This window comes from Papio anubis, chromosome 8, assembly GCF_008728515.1.
Source record: "Papio anubis isolate 15944 chromosome 8, Panubis1.0, whole genome shotgun sequence".
Lineage (NCBI taxonomy): Eukaryota > Metazoa > Chordata > Mammalia > Primates > Cercopithecidae > Papio > Papio anubis.
The window spans coordinates 37,871,514-37,894,708 of record NC_044983.1 but is presented as its reverse complement, the minus strand read 5'-3'; the positions used below and the strand labels follow the sequence as shown (position 1 = coordinate 37,894,708).

At 33.5% G+C, this 23,195-nt stretch overlaps 1 protein-coding gene across 2 annotated transcripts in view; it reads left to right on the top strand.

Moving 5' to 3' along the window:
* The window catches only part of LOC101008763 (A disintegrin and metallopeptidase domain 3-like), an 80,355-nt gene that overhangs the window by 3,305 nt on the left and 53,855 nt on the right, over positions 1-23,195 (top strand). For both annotated transcript variants that reach the window (XM_031669494.1, XM_031669495.1), the window contains exons 3-10: positions 5,539-5,594; positions 6,980-7,058; positions 13,356-13,432; positions 13,843-14,020; positions 15,088-15,153; positions 17,791-17,862; positions 18,120-18,286; positions 19,354-19,435. In XM_031669494.1, the coding sequence (XP_031525354.1) occupies positions 5,539-5,594; positions 6,980-7,058; positions 13,356-13,432; positions 13,843-14,020; positions 15,088-15,153; positions 17,791-17,862; positions 18,120-18,286; positions 19,354-19,435 (777 nt within the window). The remainder of the gene's footprint in view (positions 1-5,538; positions 5,595-6,979; positions 7,059-13,355; positions 13,433-13,842; positions 14,021-15,087; positions 15,154-17,790; positions 17,863-18,119; positions 18,287-19,353; positions 19,436-23,195) is intronic.

Below are 23,195 nucleotides of genomic sequence, written 5' to 3'. Positions count from 1 at the left end.
AAAATGGCAATAGTAAGTCTTCATGTCAATAATTACTCTAAATTTAAACGGACTATAAACTCTCCAATCAAAAGACATAGAGTGGCTGAATGGGTTAAAAGTATCCAAAGATATGCTGCCTGAGATAGACACATTTCAGCTTTAAGAATACGCAGGGGCTGAAAGTGAAGGGAAAAGAAAAGATATTGCATGGAAATCAAAATCCAAAGAGGAAAGGAGTCTCTATGCTTTTATGAGACAAAAATAGACTTTAAGTCAAAAACTGTAGCAAAAGGCAAAAAGTCATACTGTAATCATAAAGGGGCCAGTTAATCAAGAAGATACAACAATTTAAAGTGTATATGCACCCAACACAGAGCCCCCTAAATGTATAAAGCAAATTTAAACAGAACTGAAATGAGAAATAATATTGACAAAGGACTTCAATACCCCAATTTCAACCATGGATAGATTTATACAGCAGCAAATTAATGAGAAACATTTAGACTTAAACTGCACTTTAGACCAAATGGACCTAAAAGACCTCTATAGAATGTTCCATCAAATGGAAACAGGGAAAAATAGAAAACTCCTAAATAAGTGGAAATTAAACAGCACCTTCTTAAACAACCAATTGGTCAAAGAAGAAAACAAAGGGTGAAAAAGAAGAGAGTAGAATAACCATAGATAGAGGAACAAAACTAGGAGTTATGTTTTTAAAAATATAAATAAAATTAATAAACCTTTAACAATATTAGGAAAAGCAGAGGACTCAAATATGCAATACCAGAAATAAAGGAGGAGACATTACAATTGACATCACCAAGTAAAAGCATCATGCTATGAACAATTTTATGCCGAACTGCATAACCTGGAAGAAATGGACAGCATCCTAGAAACAATCTATGAAGACTGAATAATGAAAAATAGAAAATCTGAGGAGATCTATAACAAGTAAGACTGAATCAATAATCAAAAATCTCCTATAAAGAAAAGTCCAAGACCAGATGACTTAACTGGTGATTTCTACCAAACATTTTTTTTTTTAAAAAAGAGTAAATAACAATTATTCTCAGAGTTTTCCAAAAAGTGGAAGAGGAAGGAGCACTTCCAAACTTATTTCATGAAGCCAGTATTACAATACTACTCTAATACCAAAGTTGGACTGAGATACTCCAAGATAAAAACATGAGCCAATATCCCTGGACAAAGATGAAAGTATCCTCAATAAAATATTACCAAATTCAACAGCACAATAAAAGGACTGTATATCATGATCAACTGGGATTTATTCCTGGGATTCAAGGATTGTTAAACATATGCAAATGAGTACATGTGTATGCCACATTAAGGGAATAAAGGATAACAAACATATCATCATCTCAATAGATAAAGTAAAGGCTTTGGACAAAATCCAGCATTCTTTTATGATAAAAATTCTCAACTAATTGGGTATAGAAAGAATTTACTACAAAATAATAAAGGCCATAAATGACAGGCCTACATCTGACATCATACTCAATATGGAAAAGATGAAATCTTTTCCTCTAATATCATGAAAACTACACTGGTGCCCAGTCTCACCACTACTGTTAAACATTGAACTCCATCTTAAAAAAAAAAAAAAAAAAAAAATTACCTGCTTGTAACAAAGGCCAAGTGGACCACTCCCAAAGACCACTTGGAAGTGCATCCCCGACAGCAGTCCTCACTTCAATTCAAGTTAAGTCATTAAAATTGTATTTTGTGTCTCAGCTTCTTCCTGTAGGTCTTTTGACCCCCGCTGGCCAGGGGCACTCAGTGTAGGCCCAGTGGAAGCCAGAATTCACATCCTCACCCAGGGACCCAGGAAGCCCCCCTTGCAAGTCCCTCTCACGGCTGGGCTAGGCCACCTGTTTGTGCATTCCCGTAGTCCCCTGTGCATTTCCACCAGGAGACTGGGTTATTGTAATCTTCAATATCCTTGTCTGCCACCCACACTGCACCCAGCAGGGCTGAGCCTTGTTCTCTCTGTTATCTCCAGTACCCACTGCTTAGAGGGCCTTTGTGAGCATATTCTGAAGGAAGAAAGGGAAGGTGAGGGGAGAACAGCCTGGAAATGATAAAGAGATCAGGTTGGGCACAGTGGCCATGCCTGTAATCCCAGCAATTTGGGAGACCAAAGCGGGCAAATAACTTGAGGTCAGGAGTTTGAGACCAGCCTGGCCAACATGATGAAACCCCATCTCTACTTAAAAAAAAAAAAAAATTAGCTGGGTGTGGTGGCAAGCACCTGTAGTGTCAGCTACTAGGGAGGCTGAGGCAGGAAAATCGCTTGAACCCCAGAGGCGGAGGTTGCAGTGAGGCGAGGTAGCACCCTTGCACTCCAGCCTGGGCAAAAGAGTGAGAGTTTGTCTCAAAAAAGTAAATAAATAAAATAAAATCGGTGTATATGTGGCTGCATTTCTTACATAACACCTCACATTTATTCAAAGAAATCTGAGACCTGCCGCTGCCTTGCTCTCAGGAAACAAGCACAGGAAAACTAAATTGTTGTATGCCATCAGTGGCAGAGTGTGCAAGTGACAGGAGATGTGGTGCTTCCAATGAAGAGACCAAAGGATGGGGACACTTGGAAAATCCCAAGCCAAGCTTGAGCTGCCAACTACAGCCAAATGGAGTACTGCCTTCTCCAAACACAGATAGGACTTAGATGGCGGCCACTGGTCTTAAGCAGGGAAGACCTAAGTCACCTCAAGTGTCCTGTGAGAGACCACAGTCTTTGCCAAGAGAGAGGAAGTGCCCATGCAGGCCCTGACATAAAGCCTCTCGGTCAGGAAGTCCTTCTGACCTTCTTTTCTTGGATAGCCCTTCCTTGACAATTAGATGAGAGAAACTTGCCTCTTTGCAAGATAAGACTAACATTATCTTTGGACTTCACCATAGGTGGAAGTTGAACCAGAAGGATTATTCAAGAAGAGAAAATAAAATGCCTCCAAGTCAAATTGTCTATTATCAGAAGACATGATCTTATACATAGAAAATCTTAACCATTCTATATGAAGAAAAGGTTAGAACAAAGACATGAATTCAGTCAAGTTGCAGTATGCAAAAACCAACATAAAACCGATCAGCTGTGTTTCCACACACTGATAGTAAACTAGCTGAGGAATAAATTTTTTTAAAAAATTACTTATAGTAGCATCAAAAAGAATAAAATATTTAGCAATATATTTACCTATGGTGGTGAGAGATCTGTACATTGAAAACTACAAGCTATAAATTGATAAGAAAAATTGAAGAAGACAGAAACAAATGGAAAGATATCACTTACTCATGGATTAGAAGGATTAATATTGTTAAAATGTGCATATTACCCAAAGCAGCCTCCAGATTCAATGCAATGATGCAATGCCCATCAACATTCTGATGGCATTTTTCACCAAAACAGAAAAAAAACAAATCTAAAATTCTCATGGAACCACAAAAGACTCAAAATAGTAAAAACAATTCTGAGCAAAAACCCTGATGCACCATCACATTTCTTCATTTCCAATTATATTACAATGAAATCACTACCTCATAAAGATATTTGCACTCTCATGTTCATTGCAGCATTATTCCCAACAGTCAAGATATGAAAGTAACCAAAATGTCCATATACAGATGAACGGATAGAGAAATTGTGGTATGTATGTATTTATATATGAAATAGAATATTATTCTGTCTTTAAAAAGAAGTAGATTCTACCATTGTGATGACATGAAATAAGGGAAAGGACGTTATGCTATGTGGCATAAGCTAGACACAGAATGAAAAATTCTGCCTGATCTTACCTATATGTGGAATTTCAAAAATTTTCATACATAGAATTGTGGAGCAAACAATGGTTACCAGGGACTCTGTGTGAGGAGGAGGGTGCAGGGGCAAATGTGAAAATGTAGGTAAAAAGGTACAGAGTCGTAGTTACATAGGATGAAACATCTAAGAAATCTAATGTACAAAAGAACTGTAGTTAACAATAAGATGTTTTATATCAGTAATTTGTCAATAAAGTAGATTTTAGGTACTCTTACCACCAAAACAACAACAAGGAAAATATAAAAGAAAGTAACTATATTGGAATGATATATATTTTAATTTGCTTGACTGCCAGAATCACTTATCTATTTCTAAATCAAGATAAGACTATCAAAAACTTATGTTGTATACTTTAAATATATGCAATATACTAAAAGTAAATTATATTATGTATCTATCATAATCAAAATAGTATGGCATTCATCTCTGGGTATATGGGTAAAGAAAATGTAGATTAATAGATGATCGATCAATTGATCAATAAATAAACAATGGAAAGTATTCAGTTTTTAAAAAGAAGGAAATCCTGCCATCCATCATTTGTAACAACCTGGTTGTACCTGGAGCACATTATGCTAAGTGAAATAAGCCAGACACACAAAGACAAATGCTGCATTATCTCACTTATACATAGTATCTTAAAAATAAAGTCAAACACATAGTAACAGAAATTAGACGGTAGCACCAGGGGTTGGAGGAGAGGGTGAAAAGAGAAGACATTGGTCAAATATATTAAAAATTTATTAATTTCTTATATAATCTTATATAATGTTATAACTTTCAGTTATAAGATTAATAAATTCAGAAGATCTAATGCACATCATGGTCACTATAGTTAATAATAATGTTTAGTTTACTTAAAATTTGCTAAGAATAGACCTCAAGTGTTCTCACCACATATGATAAAATGGTAACTATGTGAGGTGATGGATATAGTAATTCGATTTTTTTAATCATTTCACAATGTATATGTATATTAAAACATCATATACATCTTTTACACACTTCAAATAAATACAAAACTTGTTTTTCAGTCGTAGCTCAATAAAGTTGAAAAAATAAAATTGCCTTAAAAGGCTGTGGAAATGAAAGGAATTTTTATTATTGATACAAATATCAATTTATCATGAAGATATCACCGTATTTAATCTGTTTGGAACACCATACTAAATCTATCTGAACCAGAAACCTCCATTAAATGGAGGAGCTTCTAATGAGATGTGGGCTGTCCCAGAAAGCGTGACTTTGTGTAAGATGACTCTCTTGAGCTAAGGCAAGAGCCAAAGGGGGCAGGGAGATGAGGACTGCCTGTGGGTAGTACCTCTGGCAGCTGAGCAGTAAGTCTTTTATTCTTAACTGGGAACCTGTGCTGCATTATTTCATTTTCAATTTATTTGTGCTGAGAGCTGCAAAATGGAACAAAGATAACAAAATTCAAGTTTCTTCAACTGTTTCTCAGCATTTCTAAACATTATCCCCATTTTAAATTCAAATCTCATAATAATATATGCTAATGATTAATGATCTGAGTTTTGAAATTTAGACTCCTTGTGTTTATTTAAATTACAATTAATTCTGTTATACGTTCCAATTTTGATACATGCAGGATATAATCTACATTTGTATGAATGAATATATGTTTCAAGGAACTGTGACGTTTAACTTTTGAGAAGTTAGAATCTCTACCAATTACTTTCTCTCTGAATATTTTGCTACAGGCCACTTATTCCATCAAAATTGAGGGGAAACCATATACTTTCCTGCTTGAAAAACAGTAAGTTACTACTTTTTTATTCATTATTTTTAGTGTCTCAAATTTTTACAATCACTACCCTAAATTGAGCTTAAATAAGAGACTGAATATTAGATTCATTTAACATTTTATATCTTCTCTGTGATTCATTTTAGTCATCAATTTCAGGTTGTCATTTTGAGACTGTTTCAGGGAGGCACTCTGCCTTTTCCTAGGTTCCAGAAGGAAGGCAGGATGGAGCTGAATTTTTAGTAAACTTGTGAAGGACACTCATTGCTGTTTTATGACACTAAGAATTTTGGGGTTGTTTTTACCAACATCATGAAAACATCATGTAAACTAACATCATCTAAAGTAACATCATGAAAACTAATGTAAATATATAAAATCTATTGTTACTTGTTAACAAATACTAACTAAGGTGTATGAGCCATAAAATTACAGTTGAATCTGAAAGAAAATCTCTTTTGAAATCTGGCAGACCTACCTATTACTATACATACATCTGTGTTTGTCAGTTATTTTATTTATTTATTTATTTATTTTTTTAATTTATTTATTTATTTTGAGACAGAGTCTCATTCTGTCACCAGGCTGGAGCACAGTGGCATGATCTTGGCTCACTGCAACCTCTGCCTCCTGGGTTTAAGCGATTCTCCTGCCTCAGTCTCCCAAGTAACTGGGATTACAGGCACATGCCACCACACCCAGATAATTTTTGTATTTTTAATAGAGTCGGGATTTCACCAGGATGTTCTCGATTTCCAGACCTCGTGATCTGCCTGCCTCGGCCTCCTAAAGTGCTGGGATTACAGGCATGAGCCACCGCACCTGGCCTATTTTATTTTATTTCATTTTATTTTATTTTTGAGACAGGGTCTCACTCAGTTGCCCACGCTGGAGTGCAGTGGTGCAATCGTAACTCACTACAGCCTAGATTTCTTTAGCTCAAGCCATCCTCTCGCCTTGCCCTCCCAAGTAGCTAAGATTACAGGCACATACCACCATGACCCACCAATTCATTTTTATTTTTATTTTTATTTTTAGTAGAGATAAGTGGTCTCCATATGTTGCCCCAGCTGGTCTTGAACTCCTTAGCTCAAGCAATCCTCCAGGTTTGGCCTTCCAAAGTGCTGGTATAACAGGTGTGAGCCCCTACACCTGGCCCTAGCTGATTATTTTAAATTCATTAAAGCATCCACACATTTTTCTGATTATACTGGTTGTTATTCTTTCTTATATTCACAATATGGTATCAAAAAGCAGCAAGTTAATATAGAGATAAGTCCATTTCATTTTTAGATGTTTGTATTGAAAGTAAATTTTGTTTAATTTTATTATTCTGGAAGTTATTTTTTAATTAATGATATAATTACAATGAAGTGTCATCATTTTTATTGAATTAGGTCATTTTTACACCCACATTTCCTGGTGTATTTATACAATGAATCAGGAACATTGTATGTAGATTCTTCATTTTCAAAGGTAAGTTTTGGTTTCTGCCAAGTAAATTTGCATTTTTGTATGTGGTTAATGTGCCATTGTTGGGGAGGAAATAAATGCTTCATGGCCCACATAATTATTGAGAAAACAGATTACAACATTAAATATAATGTGGCAATTATTATGAAAGCATATTGAATAGAACTACGTTTTTAAAAATCTGGAACTTAGGAATCATTTCTCCAAAAAGGACATTTAAAGTATGTCTGGAAGTATTAGTAGGAGTTTTAGGGGGGAAAAAAGTGTCTGAAGAAGCGAAGACACACTGAGAAGTTTCAATCGATATATGAGAGGGCCTGGGCAGTGGAGAAAATGGTAGACATTACCTTACAGAGAGACCCCAGGGAACTGATGAGAGTGAGGATGCGATCAAGTAGTGTACCGAACCTTAATAGGTCCAAATGTGAAACCGTGGAATTCGAGTTGTATCAGAAAAACTTTTTTCTTTTTGGTTTTGTTTTTTTGTTTTTTGAGACGAGGGCTCACTCTGTCACCCCAGTGCAATCTTGGCTCACTGCATCCTGTGCCTCCCAGGCTCAGGTGATCCCCCTACCTTAGCCTCCCGTGTAGCTGGGACTATAGGTACGCGACACCATCACCCAGATAATTTTTGTATTTTTAGTAGAGTCGGGATTTCACTATGTTGCCCAGGCTGGTCTCAAGCTCCTGGGTTCAAGTAATCTGCCTACCTTGGCCTCCTAAAGTGCTGGGATTACAGGCTGAAAGACATTAAAGAGTCAAGAAAGTTTTGAAATTATGTGAGAAAGCTCATTTTACCCTGTAAGATATTTATTACACCCTGTAAGGTATTTATTACTCTGTAAGACATTTATTCACGCGACTGGGAGGAAATGAAAGGCAATTACTGGTCACACTCTATTGCTGAATTGGAACTGAGAGATGACGAAATCTACAATATGGTAACTGGTAAAGGATTTTCCCTCCCTACCAAATTACAACTCGAAGTCAGAAAAAAAAAAAAAAAAAATACATGAGACACCTGTTTTGAGCCATGTGACAATAGGCCAATTAGGAATTTTGTACCTGAGAGAATGTAAGCACAGGAGGTGAATTTCATGTTTAAGTTTGCCCCCTACTGTAGATAGTCTGAACCATAGCATCCAGACATGGAACCAAGCAAAAATCTGAGAGTTTGGAGTTTAAGGTTGCTGATTACTGTTGATTTTTAAGTTTTCTATATTTTGAATATGTCCTTTGTCAAACATGTGCTTTGCAAATATTTGGTCCCTGTCTGTGATTTGTCTTACTTTTCAAATGGTCTCCACTGATCAAAGAGTTTTATTTTTGATGAGGGCTAATTTATCAACAATTTCTTGTTATGATTGGCTGTTTTCATGTCATACCTACGGATTCTACGTAACAGTAGTTTCTGAAGACTTTCTGGGGTTTTTTTAAGTTTATACTTTACATTTAATTCTTTATCTATGTTGAGGTAATGTTGTATAAGGTGTGGAATTTGGATCAAAGTTCAGTCTTGACTAGATGTATAATAGTTACAACACTATATTTTTAAAAGGCTATATTTCTGCTTTGAATTGCTCTTTTAACTACTTTGTCAAAAAAATCCGTGGATCTAGTGTGGATATATGTCTGGGTTGTTAACTAGAGTGGTTTTTCCCACTTTATTATTCTTTCTTATACTTTTTAAACTCTTCTATTCTAGATATTTTGCTTTTTTATGTAAGATTTAGATAAAGCTACTCCATGTGCAAAAAAAAAAAAAAAAAAAAAAAATCGCTAGGACTATGATAGAAATTGTGTTAAATCCGTAGATCAATTTGGGGAGAACTGACATCTTTACTATGTTAAGTTTTCCAATTCAAAAACACAGTAAGTCTCTCAATTTATTTGGTCATTTACGTATGTCTTTCACTAGTGTTTTTGTTATTTCAGCTTTCAGATCCTATACATTTTTTAGGTTTATACCTAAGTATTTCATTTTATTGCAGCAATTGTAAATGTTCTTGTGTTTTAATTTTAGTTTCCACATGTATACTGTTCTAGTGATGCAATTCATTTTCTAGGTTTCATCTACTATTCTAGAATCTTGCTAAATTCACAAATTAGTTCTAAAAGGGCTTTTTAATAGATGCCTTGAGATTTCCTACATAGACAGGTCTTTAACAAATATAGACAATTTTCTTTCTTCATTTTCAACCAGTATGTCAGTCTGCTTTTCATTTCTTTGCCTTGCCTCACTGTAATTTGCTAAAATGTCCAGAACCATGCTGAATAACCATAGTGAGGGCATTCTTCGATTATTCTCAATTTCATGGAAAACTTCAGTCTTTCATTGTGAAAAAATAATTTTAGCTTTAGGTTTTCTTATAGTCTCTGTATGAAGTTGAGAAAATTCTCCTCTATTTCTAGCCTGCTAAAAGTTTATTTTGTTCTTTTTGTTCATTAATGGCTATTTAGTTACAGAAAATGCTTTTTCTACATCAGTTGATAGGACTACAAGTTTTTCTTTTCTTTTTTGGTCTTTTGGCATGCTGGATCGAATTGATTTATTTTTAAATCTTGAAATAGTTTTGCATACCTAAAAAATTACAACCAAGTCCTGACATGATTAATTATAATTCTTTTTACACATGACTTATTATCTTGAGGTTTCTCTCATCAGTATTCATGAGAGATATTGATCTGCAAGTTTTGTTTTGTACTGACTTTGTTTGATTTTTGTATTAGGGTCATAATAATGTATGTATAAGGTCCTATAAAGGAAGCTGAGATTTGCTTTTTCTGCATCTATTAATTTCATCCTGTAAATTGTATTATTTATTATATAATATAGTGTATCACATTAATTGATTGTCTTATGTTGAACCACTATTACATTCCAGAGATAAATCCCACCTGGTCATAGTGTAGGACACTTTTAATATTCTGTTGCATTCAGATGTTTTTGAGACTTTTTCCATCTATGTGCATCAGGGATACTGGCTTGTAGTTTTCTTTTCCTGTAATGATTTATGTGGCTTTGATGTCTGGCCTTGTAGGGTAAATTTGGAAGTGTTTCCTTTTTCAGTTTTTTGCAACAGTTTAAGAATGGTTGCTGTGGCATTAATTATTCTTTAAATGTTTGGTAGAGTTCAACAGTAAAGTTCTCTGATTCTGCTCTTTTGTTTGTCTGTAGGTTTTGATTACTGATCTAATCTTCATTCTAGTTGTGAGTCCTTTTAAATTTTGTACTTCGTTATGATTCAATCTTGGCAGTTTCTATGTTTCTAGAAATTTATCAATTTCTTCTGGATTATCCAGTTTGCTAACAGAAAATTGTTCATACTAGTCTCTTACATGATCTTTTTCTGTTTCTGTGGGATTAGTTATAAAGTCTCTGTTTTATTTCTGATTTTATTTATTCGCATCCTTTCTATTTTCTTAGCATAGCTAAGTTTAATTGTCAATTTTGTTTCTTTTCGAAACACGAACTTCTTTGTTTCTATATTGGTTTTCTATTTTTATTTTATTTCTGTTCTAATCTTTGTTTTTTTAATTTTCTCTGCTAATTTGGGGCTTAGTTTTATCGTGTTTTTCTAGATCCTTCAGATAAACATATTTGAGATATGCCTTTTTTTAATGTAGGCATATATTGCTATGAACTTTTCTCATAGTATTGCTTTTCCTGCATCCATTTGTTTTAATATTTTTTGTTTACTTTTATTTTTATGTTTTCACTTATTTCAAGGTATTTTCTAATTTCTGTTTTGATGTTATTCTTTCAGTCAATAGTTATTCAATAGTGTGCCAATTTCAACATATATATTAATATTTTCGTTTGCCTTATACTATTTATTTTTAGCTTCTTTCTATTGGGTTCAGAAAAGACACTTGTTATGATTTCAATCTTTTTAAAATTTTTAGATTTGTTTTTTAGCCTAATATGTGATCTGTCTGGAAAAGATCCAAGTGTACTTCAGAAGAAAGTGTATTCTTCTGCTGTTCAATGAAATTCCTTACATGTTTTTTAGAACTATTTGATTTATAGTAATATTCAAATCTTCTGTTTTCTTATTAATCTTCTCTTTGGATGTTCTATTCATTATTTAAAATAAGGTATTAAAGTCTCTTATTATTATAGTATTGGTGTCTCTTTCTTCCTTCAGATTTATTTATTTATATGTTCTAATATTGAGTATGTACATATTTATAAGTAATCTATCTTCTTCAGATATTGACCCTGAAAAAATGTCATTTTTTTCTCTTATGATGGTTTATGTGTTAAAATCTATTTTCTTTGACATAAGCATACAAATCTCTGCCCCCTTTTGCTTCCATTTGCATGGAATTCATTTTTCCATCTCTTTACCTTCATCCTATATGTGTACTTAAGTCTCAAGTGAGTTTCTTATAGATTTTGTAAGAAATCTGTAATGCTTTGTATAGCATTCTTTTTGGGTTAAGTTTTCTTTCAGCGCTTTTAAAAAATGTCTCATCCCACTCTCCTCTGGCCAGCATGGTTTCTCCTGAAAAAAAAAAAAACAACAGTCTGTTCACAGTCCTATGGAGTTTCCTTTGTATGCGACAAGTTGCTATTCTTTTGTAGTTTACAAAATTTTCTTTGTTTTTGATCTTTTAATGTTTGATTAAAATAGATCTAGGTGCGGATATCTTTGGGTTTCCTGGGAAGAGAGTGACCCAAGTCTCTCTACCAGCTTTAGGGAGTCTAGTTTTGCATCCTCACAGCATGTCTGTCTCTATATTAGTTTCTGATTACTCACAAACGTAATTTTCCCATATAATGTTGCTGAATTGGTATGCTTGTGGGGAGAAGAAGTGTCCTGGGATTCCTATTTCACAATCTGGCTGACCAAAATTTCAGTAATAATATTTTAAATATTATTTAAACCCCATATTTTTCTTTTTAAAGTATAAATTATAGATCTTCTGCTATTGTTTTACAAGTTGTTGAGACATCATACATTTTTCAGCCACTTGTCCTCTATTTTGTAGGTTAGGTATATGCAATTGGATTCTCCTTAACCCTGGTGATCCTATCCACTGTCATCTGTACTCCAGACTATAGAGCTTATGCAGTGATTCACTTGTTTGTTTATTATATATTTCAGTTCTAATATTTTCATTTGTTCCCTTTTTGGCTTCTATTTATTTCCTAAGATTTTCTGTTATTTCATTTATTTCAAGAGAATTTGTCATTATTCATTAGTGCAATTTTTATTACTTCTTTCAAATATTTTTTAATATCCTATGACTCGTCTCAACGATGTCATCAGTTGTTTTTCTTTTCTCATTCTTGTTGGGATATTCCTGGTCCTTGTTATAATGAATTATTTTGATTGTATCCTTGACATTTAGTCAAGGCTCTTGACCTTCTTTTAATATTCTATTTTAGAAGACAGTCATTCAGTTTGAGCTTTGTTTTACTGGAGTCCACTGTTCCAATAACAGTTTTTCTTTACAATATTATTGTGTTGTGTTTCATTGTTCTGGCTGCATTGGACCTTCTGCTGCCTCTTAAGCAGTTAAACTAGAGGTATAAATCGTACTTCCGTGGGCCAGGTAGTGTTTCTGTTTGAGGTGGGTAAGGAAAGATATATAGGATGGAGAACATTCATCCTGCCTTTTCTCCGCTACTAGATTTCAGTGTGCTTGATTCTATCTCTGCCGGTGACCCTGATTGAAGATAGCTCCTATCTGAATGATCTTTTTCTACTTATAGTAGGGAGAAATGGGAAGTAACTCATGAGGATCGTTTTCTCCTGCTGGGTGCACAGCCGGAAGCTATTGAGTCTGGATTACTCTCTACTGCTGGAGAGAGGTTGGGACCTGGTTTGCCTTCTACCTCTTTGTGAGGGGCTTATAGATTCAGATCCTGCTGGCACCACTGCAAGTGCAGGTGACTGCTGCTGTTGCTTGACATGGAGCAGGGTATGGATTTCCCTGCCTAAGTTTGTTTGTCTTGATGGTGTGAGTGTAATAGGCACATTGCTGTAAATGTGTGTTTGGGTAGGATTGATTGGTCCACTTGGGCTCTGATAACTGCTACTAGGAGTAAATTTGGCCTACCAGTGTCAGCAATTGGAAATAGAAATTATGAAAATGTTTAGGAGCTAATAACACAGCATGAAAGAACTTAGAGAAAGAGACTGTAGATTGATATGGAGATTCAATACCTGATAAATAATATTATGATAATGGTTAAATATGAATGCTTGACAATATATAGGAAGTAAAGATGAAAGCTAGGACTTTGTTTCCAAATCATTTATGAATATATCTTTCTGTATTCCTTTTTAGGGTCATTGTTTTTACCAAGGATATGCTGCAGACATTCCAAAATCAGCTGTGACACTACGCACGTGTTCTGGACTCAGGTAATGGCATATTCCAGATATGTACATTGAGATTTTATGTGAGCCTTTAACTTCCAGAAACTTCCTGAAGGGCAGAATAAATACAGAGAAATATAAACTTTATCTTCTTTTTTTTTTTTTTAAACTTAACAATAAAGAAACAAAAAATTCTATTTAAAAAATCGGCAAAAGAGCTGAACAGACGTCTACTTGTAGAAGATAGCAAATACACATATGAAAATATGCTGAACATAATTATTCACTAGATACTTTTCTTTTTTACATATTATTTTGATCTTTTTTTCTATTCTCTTTTTCTCTATCCCAGGCTGGCAAGCATAAAATGTATTCAGAAAAAAACTCTCACTAGCATAAAGTGTATTCAATATATCAATAACATTTTTATTCCTTTTTTGTATTTGAATATCCAGAGGATTATTGCAGTTAGATAATATTAGCTATGGTATTGAACCATTGGAATCTTCACCTACATATGAGCATGTAGTTTATCGAATAAAAAATGATGCTATTGGTCATTTCTCCTTTCAAGAAAATTACCCTGTGGCTCAACATATAGATCAGTCCTACAGGATTCTTGTCAAATCAGATGTGAGTATTCTCATTTATGAGTTCTTCATTGGTCTTACTGTTGATAAGATTATTCACAGTGAAATTCTGAAATTTGACACATTTGGAGAACAAATTTAAACTGATATTTATTATATTAAAAAGTTCAGTTGTAGGATATTTGTTTAAAGCATGTATTTGTTTATTCAGATATTTAGAAAATGTAATCGTTATAAACACACATAATTCTAAAGCATCATAACCTGTTTCCTTAATTGCGGGGATTTTTATTGACATACAGCTATTTTTATATTGATTTTGTATCTTACTAAGAAAATTATTACCAATTTGATCAAATTGCTTTATAAGTTTTTTGGCACATGCGTTTTTTTTATTTAAAAGTGTTATTTTGATAGAAAATGTAAAAGTAAAAAGGAGGCAAGATAATACACTAGAAATTGTAGAAATTGTGTGAAACCTCATTGTTTAAAGATAGTGCTCTTAATATTTTGATGTAATTCTTCCAATTGTTCTAAATACCAATTTATAAATTGTGATGGTGTATACATTACTCACTAATAATATAAGTTTATACTTAAAATGGACATATTTTATTGAATGTAAACCCCAATAAAGTTAACATAAAGAAGTAAAAGTACAAAAATAGTAAGAAAATAAAGGCAATGTTTGGGGAAATGTTTACGGATGTTAGTTTACTTTGAAGATTGGTGAGGGACTAGTGTGCTACAGAGTACATAGTAATGTTAAAAGGGGAAGGAAGTATGGGATTTTTCCTCATTTCAGTGACTTTTTGACAATTCTAATTATCAATAACATAAAGTAAAATGCTTCTGATTTTCTTGTAAAATTTGTAGTTGGAATCCCACCTGCTAAGTGTGTACCCATCCTCTTGTGTTATTACTTATATCTATATTCGTGTATCTGTGTCTGTATATCTATCATCCATCTGCATATAGATAGATGGGTAGCTAAATGGATGGATATTCTATATCTCACTTATGAGTGTGTGTGTATATGTATTGTGCATGACAACTGCAATGTAAAAATTTTGAAAATGTGTTATTTAATTCATGTCCTCTATTTCACAGATAAATTCAGGTGCCATGCTATCGAAAAGAACTCTGAAAATACAAATCATTATGGATAAAGCCATGGTATGCAATATCTGTATGTTTATTATATCTTTGCTTTTGTTGAAATTCAGAGAGAATATGAATAAAAAACTCTCAACGTTTTCAATGCAGATATATTTTAATCTGTTTGAATGTGTGTCTCAGTCTAACAGGAGATAAAGAAATGTTTTCACTTGTCTTTACAGAGACATGGGGGATCAATATTTATATATTGGTTTCTAAATCGATATCAATTTTCCCAATAATGTATAAACTTCATGTGGAAGGGTTCCACTACACTCTAATCTATTGTAGCATATCTAGCTGCAGATACTTTTAGATCCACTCCAATTGTTGATTGAAATTCTTCAATCTATTTCTATTTTTAAGTGAGTTATTTTATTACTCAGTTGGAAATCTTTGTTATTAAATATTATCCCTCAGAAGATTACTTTATGTTTTATAGTCGCTTACCATCTCTGATAGAAGTTCTGTATCTTAAAAATGGGAAGAATCATAGAACGTTGATTTTTTTCTCAAAAGAATTGATAACTATGGATGTAGGTTAAATAATACTTTACTATTAGTGTTCTTACATCGCATCAATTATTTGCTTATTTGTTTCTTCTTTCCTACACTTGGATCAATGGGTTATATTTAACCTTTATTTTTTTATTTATTTATTTATTTTTTTTTGCTATGCTTCTCTTTCCAGTCTCCAACCTTAGTGGTTTCCCTAGGGATTCTGATTAGTATTCTTTACTTATCATGATCTAGAATTAATGTTATACCACTTCATTAATAATGTAAGAGCCTCAGAGCAGTAAAATTTCATTTAACCCTAGTAAGTCATTATGATTCTGTTTTTAAATATTTTACCTCTCCATGTGTTATAAACTGAAAAATAGATTTTTAAAAATTAAATATTCAATGATTTTAAAAAGAAATTAAGGAAATAAAAAGTATTATATATATGAATATGTATTCATAAATATTCATACATATGTATTTCATATATATTTCAAAAGTATTTCATATATATGAATATATATGAAAATATACACACACACACACACACACATTTTTCACTTGCAGAGCTTTTCATATCGTCTAGTAGGTCTTAATGTATGATATTCCTCTTTAGCCTGCTGGATTCTCCTCAGTTTCTTTTCATCTGAAATTGTCTTTGTTTCATCTTCACTTTTTAAACATTTCTTTTGGAAATAATTTGAAACTTTCAGAAAAGTTACAAGAATAAAATAATACAAAAAGGACCCTTATTCTCTTTTCTCACTTTATTAATATTGTATCCCATTATCACTTGTGCACTCTTTCTTTAAATTTGAAAGTAACTTGTAAAGCTCATCATGAAGCTTTACTCTTACATTCTTTAGTGTGTATTTACCTAGAATAAGCCTATTATCTCATATAACCACAACAGAGGTATTCATTTCATTAAAAATAGCATTTTAAAAATATTTTTATCAAGTCCACTATAACTTAGTTGCATTGTATTCAGATAATGTGATTTAAGTGACACTCTGTTTCTTATTCAAAGATGTGTTCTATGGCCTGATATTGGTTAATATGAATCAATGTGCATAAAACTTTTACTTGTATTTGAAAAAAATACATATTCTCATTGTTGTATATAAGCTTCTATGTATGTATATTTTATCCAACATTCCTTTGGGTTTTTAAAGTCTTGGGTATCTTTCCTATTAATTTGTCCTCTTAATCTATTTGTTATTAAGAGACCTATGTAAAATATCTCAGTATGATAGTCAACTTCTATTTTTAATTGTGTTAAATCTTGTTTTATATATTTTGCAGCCACGTTTTTAGTTATAAGCAAATTTTAAAAGTCTCCATCTCCCTGATGAATTCTTTTGTTAATACGTTGCAATAAGCATGTCCATTTTTTGCCCTTAAGTTTTATTCTTATCAATGTATTGTTAGTTAATATAATTATCACATAACATATTTTTTCTTTTGTAGTATTTTCCTGATGTTAGATGATGTGTTTTTATCCTTTGATTTTTAATATTTCTATGTACTTATATTTTATGGGTCCTTTAAATTTTTAAGTTGTATATAGTTGTTTTTTCATTGTCTTTGTCATCTAGTGTTTGGTCTGTTGATATCTTGTGATTATTGATATATAAACACAAAACTGATACACTGATATGTAATTGATTGATATATAGTCACAAAATTGATATTTTGATATACAATTGATTGATATATAATCACAAAATATCAACAGACTAAACAGTAAATAAATGACAAAGACAATAAAAAACAACTATATACAAATTGAAATTTTAAATTAATTAATTAATTAAATTTTTTAAAAGCTAGCTACTTGGATTACAGGCGCCGGCCACCACACCGGGCTAACCAGTAGGTTATTCACTCTTCATACCTTAATACTTTGACTTCGAATTTCTTTATCTGTAAAGAGGAAGATAATCACAATTACCTCATTTTAATATCATTGATTAATTTATAAAATACTAGGCCGATGTTTAAAACCTGGTAAGCTGTGATATATTTTAATTCTATTTAGGGCCTCTTCAATTGACCACTGAGTTACTTTTACGTTTATATTTAAATCCACTTAAAATGTGATAGTTAGTTGTTTTTACTAATGATTAAGAAACAAAATTTGTCTTTCAGTATGATTATATGGGCTCTGCAGTGGCAGTTGCAGTTGAGAAAGTTTTCCAAATCTTTGGTCTTATCAATACTGTAAGTATTTATATTTTATATTTAAGTAAGTAATATAGCAATTAATGAAGTAAAATTGTTTGTGTTTGTGTACATATATATGGCATTTACATTTTAACAAAAAGTAAAAATGTAAATGTAGCCCAATCACTAGTTTTATCCACCAATGATTTTATCTTCAAAAAATAGTAAATTAAATATATTAGCATTAGATATTGAGAAGTAATGTCATATTTATGGTTACCCAAAATTGTAAAACACGTAATTTCTGTTCTCAGATGTTTTCCCAGCTTAATATAACAGTTATGCTGTCTTCCTTGGAGATCTGGTCAGATCAAAATAAGATTTCAACAAGTGGTCATGCTGATGAAATACTACAGCGATTTTTGCTTTGGAAACAAAAACTTTTGTTTCAAAGGTCTCATGATATGACATACTTATTAATGTAAGTACTTTATTCATATTTAGAAAGGTTTGATCAAATTATCTTCGCTATCATAATTATATATAAATTTTATATAGCAAAAATTATTAAAAAGCTATCTCAAGACTATGTTGGCAAACTGTAAAATATTAAGATTCTAATAACCATGTAAGATACTAATTAAATCATAGTAGCTCATAGTAGACTGTTTACTTATAGAAATGTAATAAGCTGAAAAATGGAAAGTCTTGTGATAAAAACATGATACCTCTCTGTAAAGACCTTCTCACTGGTAAATAATTGAAACTATCACTTTAACATTACATAGATATAAGTTAATTCATTGAATGCAATAATTGCATAAAATGCTTCTTACAATATGAAATATTAATAAAAAACTAAAACAGACTACTTTATTCTCCCTGTGGTTTCCTTCTGGTATTTCTATACTGACCTAAGATATAGCTATTTACCTACTTGGTCTATATCTTTCAAAAGTCTTTACATATTTTTATTTTACTAACTTGATTATTTCATGTGCAAAAATCAAAAACCCAATTTAAAGACCTTAAGCAATATGTGGAATATATTTATCAATGTATTGGAATAAAGAGTCTCTAGGATTGCAGAGAAATATTACAATATAAATATGTAAGGATAGTTTCTACACCCTACCTCTCTTTCTCTTCGTACATCTGATGCATATTTTATCTCTATCGCTTTCAGTCCTACCTTTCTTCACACTTTTGGAGTTAGTTTACTACATACAAATTACAGCAATAAACACTTTTGACTTTTATATCATGGAATTAATTATATCCTTCCAGTGATGATTAATTTTTTGAAAGAATCAGGCACTGCTAGGTTTTGGGCTGTGTATTAGATAATGTTAAACAACTTTTAGGACTTAACTTTGTATGAACTATAGGGGATACCCAAATCTTAATGACTGAAAGCATAAGACATTATATGTAATTTCTGTGTTTTGGAGAAAGCATACCTTTATATAGAAATCCAACTCATAAAATGTGAGTAAGTTACTGCTATTTTGAAATACACATATCCACAAGAAAAATTTCATTATTCAGTTACAGGAACCATTCTACTTATGTGGGAGCAACATATCATGGAATGGCATGCGATCCAAAGTTTGCAACAGGAATTGCTCTGGTAACCTCTCACACTGTTTTGATAAATCTTTGAAAACTGTATTTTTAGATTTGGGATATCAAATGTAATTTTTCAAGAGGTTTCTTGCTGGGAGTGAAAACAGGTAACATAAAATGTATAACTGTAGCCATTTTCAAGTGTACAGTTTAGTAGTGTTAAGTATATTCCCACTGTTGTGAAACAAATCTCTGGAACTTTTTTTTTTAAAAAAAAAACTGAAACTCTATACCCATTAACCACCTGGAAACCACCATTTAACTTTCTGTTTCCATCAATTCGACAACTTCATATTCCTCATATAAGTGCAGTCATACAGTATGTTCTTTCTGTGACTGGTTTATTTCACTTAACATAATCTCTTCAATGTTAATCTATGTTGTAGCACGTGACAGAATTTCCATTGTTTTGATGACTGAAATGTATTTAATTGTAAGTATATACCACATTTTCTTTATCCTGTCATCTGACAATGGATGTCTAGGTTATTTCCATATCTTGGCTACTGTATATAATGCTGCAATAAACACGGAAGCGCATATATCTCCTTGATATTCTGATTCTATTACTTTTGGATAAATACTGTCTTAGCAATCAATTTTCTATCGCTTATTACAGAATACCTTAAACTGTGTAATTTTAGAGAAATTTATTCCTTATAGTTGTGGAAGTTGCAAAGTCTAAGGTAAAGGGGCCACATCTGGTGAGTGCTTGTGGCTGATGAAAATGCTGCAAGGTGGCACAGGGCATCACATGGCAAGGGACCTGAGCATGCCAGCTCAGGTCTCTCTTCCTCTTCTTATAAAGCCACTAGTCTCATTCTTAGGATAGCCTGTTTATACTTTAATCCATGAACGGATTCATCCTTTCATGAATTTCTCTAATTTCTCTAAATTTTTTAGTAGTTGAATAGTTTGAGGTTTTAGATTTAAGACTTTAATTCATTTTTATTTGAATTTTGTGTATGGTGAGAGATAGGAGTCTACTTTAATTTTTCTGCCCATGGATATCCAGTTTTCCTAGCACCATTTATTGAAGAGACTGTTTTCTCCCCAGTGTATGTTCTTGGCACCTTTGTCAAAAATGAGTTCACTGTAGCTGTGTGGATTTGTTTCTGGGTTCTCTATTCTGTTCGATTGGTCTAAATATCTGCTTTTATGCCAGTACCATGCTATTTTGGTTACTGTAGCTATGTAGCATAATTTGTAGTCAGGTAATGTAATTCCCCCAACTTTGTTATTTTGGCTTTGCCTATTCTGGGACTTCTGTGGTTCCATATATATTGTCGGATTTTTTTTTCTATTTCTGTGAATCATGTCATCGGTATTTTGAGAGGGTTTGCATTGAATATGGAGATTGTTTTGGGTAGTATGGGCATTTTAGCAATATGGATTCTTCCAAGCCATAAACATGGAATACCTTTTCATTTTTTTGTTTCCACTTCAACTTCTTTTCTTTTTTCTTTTTTTTTTTTTTTTTTTTTGAGACTGAGTCTGGCTTTGTAGCCCAGGCTGGAGTGCATTGGCCGGATCTCAGCTCACTGCAAGCTCCACCTCCCGGGTTCACGCCATTCTCCTGCCTCAGCCTCCCGAGTAGCTGGGACTACAGGCGCTCCCACCTCACCCGGCTAGTTTTTTGTATTTTTTAGTAGAGACGGGGTTTCACCGTGTTAGCCAGGATGGTCTCGATCTCCTGACCTCGTGATCCGCCTGCCTCGGCCTCCCAAAGTGCTGGTATCACAGGCGTGAGCCACCGCGCCCGGCCCATTATAAATGACTATTGGCTTTTGTGGCATGGCAGCCTGAGACCTCCTTGTCTTTTTTATTTTTATTTTTTTATTTTTTTTGAGACGGAGTCTCCCTTTGTCGCCCAGGCTGGAGTGTGGTGGCGCGATCTCGGCTCACTGCAAGCTCCGCCTCCTGGGTTCATGCCATTCTCCTGCCTCAGCCTCCCAGTAGGTGGGACTACAGGCGCCCGCCACCCCGCCCCGCTATTTTTTTTGTATTTTTAGTAGAGACGGGGTTTCACCGTGTTAGCCAGGATGGTCTTGATCTCCTGACCTCGCAATCCGCCGGCCTCAGCCTCCCAAAGTGCTGGGATTACAGGCGTGAGCCACCGTGCCCAACCTTCAATTTCTTACATCAGCGTTTTATACTTTATAGTTTCCATTACTGAGATCTTTCACTTCTTGGGTTAATTTCTAGGTATTTAATTTTATTGGTGGCTATTGAAAATGTTATCACATTTAAAATGTTCTTTTCCAGATTATTTTCTGTTGGTACATAGAAATGCTACTGATTTTTGTTTGTCGATTTTGTATCCTACAAATTTACTGAATTTGTTTATCAATTCTAATGGTTTTTTCATGGAATCTTTAGGTTTTCTCAAATATAAGATTATATCATCTTCAAACATGGATAATTTGACTTTTCATTTTTCAATTTGGATGCCCTTTATTTCTTGTCTGATTGCTCTAGCTAGGACTTTCAGTACTATGTTGAATAACTGTGGAGAAAGTGAGTGTCCTTTTCATATTCCAGATCACAGAGGAAAGGCTTTCAGTTTTTCCTCAGTGAGTATGGTACTAACTGTGGGTCTGTCATATATGGCTTTTATCATTTTGAGGCCTGCTTCTTCTATACCAGCTTTTGAGTATTTTTTTATTATTATTATACTTTAAGTTCTAGGGTACATGTGCACAACGTGCAGGTATGTTACATATGTATACATGTGCCATGTTGGTGTACTGCACCCGTTAATTCATCATTTACATTAGGTATATCTCCTAATGCTCCCCCCGACCCACTCCCCACAATAGGACCCGGTGTGTGATGCTTCCCTTCCTGTGTCCAAGTGTTCTCATTGCTCAATTCCCACCTATGAGTGAGAACATGTGGTATTTGGTTTTCTGTTCTTGGCATAGTTTGCTAAGAATGATGGTTTCCAGCTGCATCCATATCCCTACAAAGGACACGAACTCATCCTTTTTTATGGCTGCATAGTATTCCATGGTGTATATGTGCCCCATTTTCTTAATCCAGTCTGTTACTGATGGACATTTGGGTTGACTCCAAGTCCTTGCTGTTGTGAATAGTGCCACAATAAACATACGTGTGCATGTGTCTTTATAGCAGCATGACTTATAATCCTTTGAGTATATACCCAGTAACAGGATGCCTGGGTCAAATGGTATTTCTAGTTCTAGATCCTTGAGGAATCACCACACTGTTTCCCACAATGGTGGAACTAGTTTACAGTCCCACCAACAGTGTAAAAGTGTTCCTATTTCTCCACATCCTCTCCAGCATCTGTTGTTTCCTGACTTTTTAATGATTGCCATTCTAACTGGTGTGAGATGGTATCTCATTGTGGTTTTGATTTGCATTTCTCTGATGGCCAGTGATAATGAACATTTTTTCATGTGTCTGTTGGCTGTATGAATGTCTTCTTTTGAGAAATGTCTGTTCATATCCTTTGCCCACTTTTTGATGGGGTTGTTTGTTTTTTTCTTGTAAATTTGTTTGAGTTCTTTGTAGGTTCTGGATATTAGTCCTTTGTCAGATGAGTAGATTGCAAAAATTTTCTCCCATTCTGTAGGTTGCCTGTTCACTCTGATGGTAGTTTCTTTTGCTGTGCAGAAGCTCTTTAGTTTAATTAGATTCCATTTGTCAATTTTGGCTTTTGTTGCCATTGCTTTTGGTGTTTTAGACATAAAGTCCTTGCCCATGCCTATGTCCTGAATGATATTACCTGGGTTTTCTTC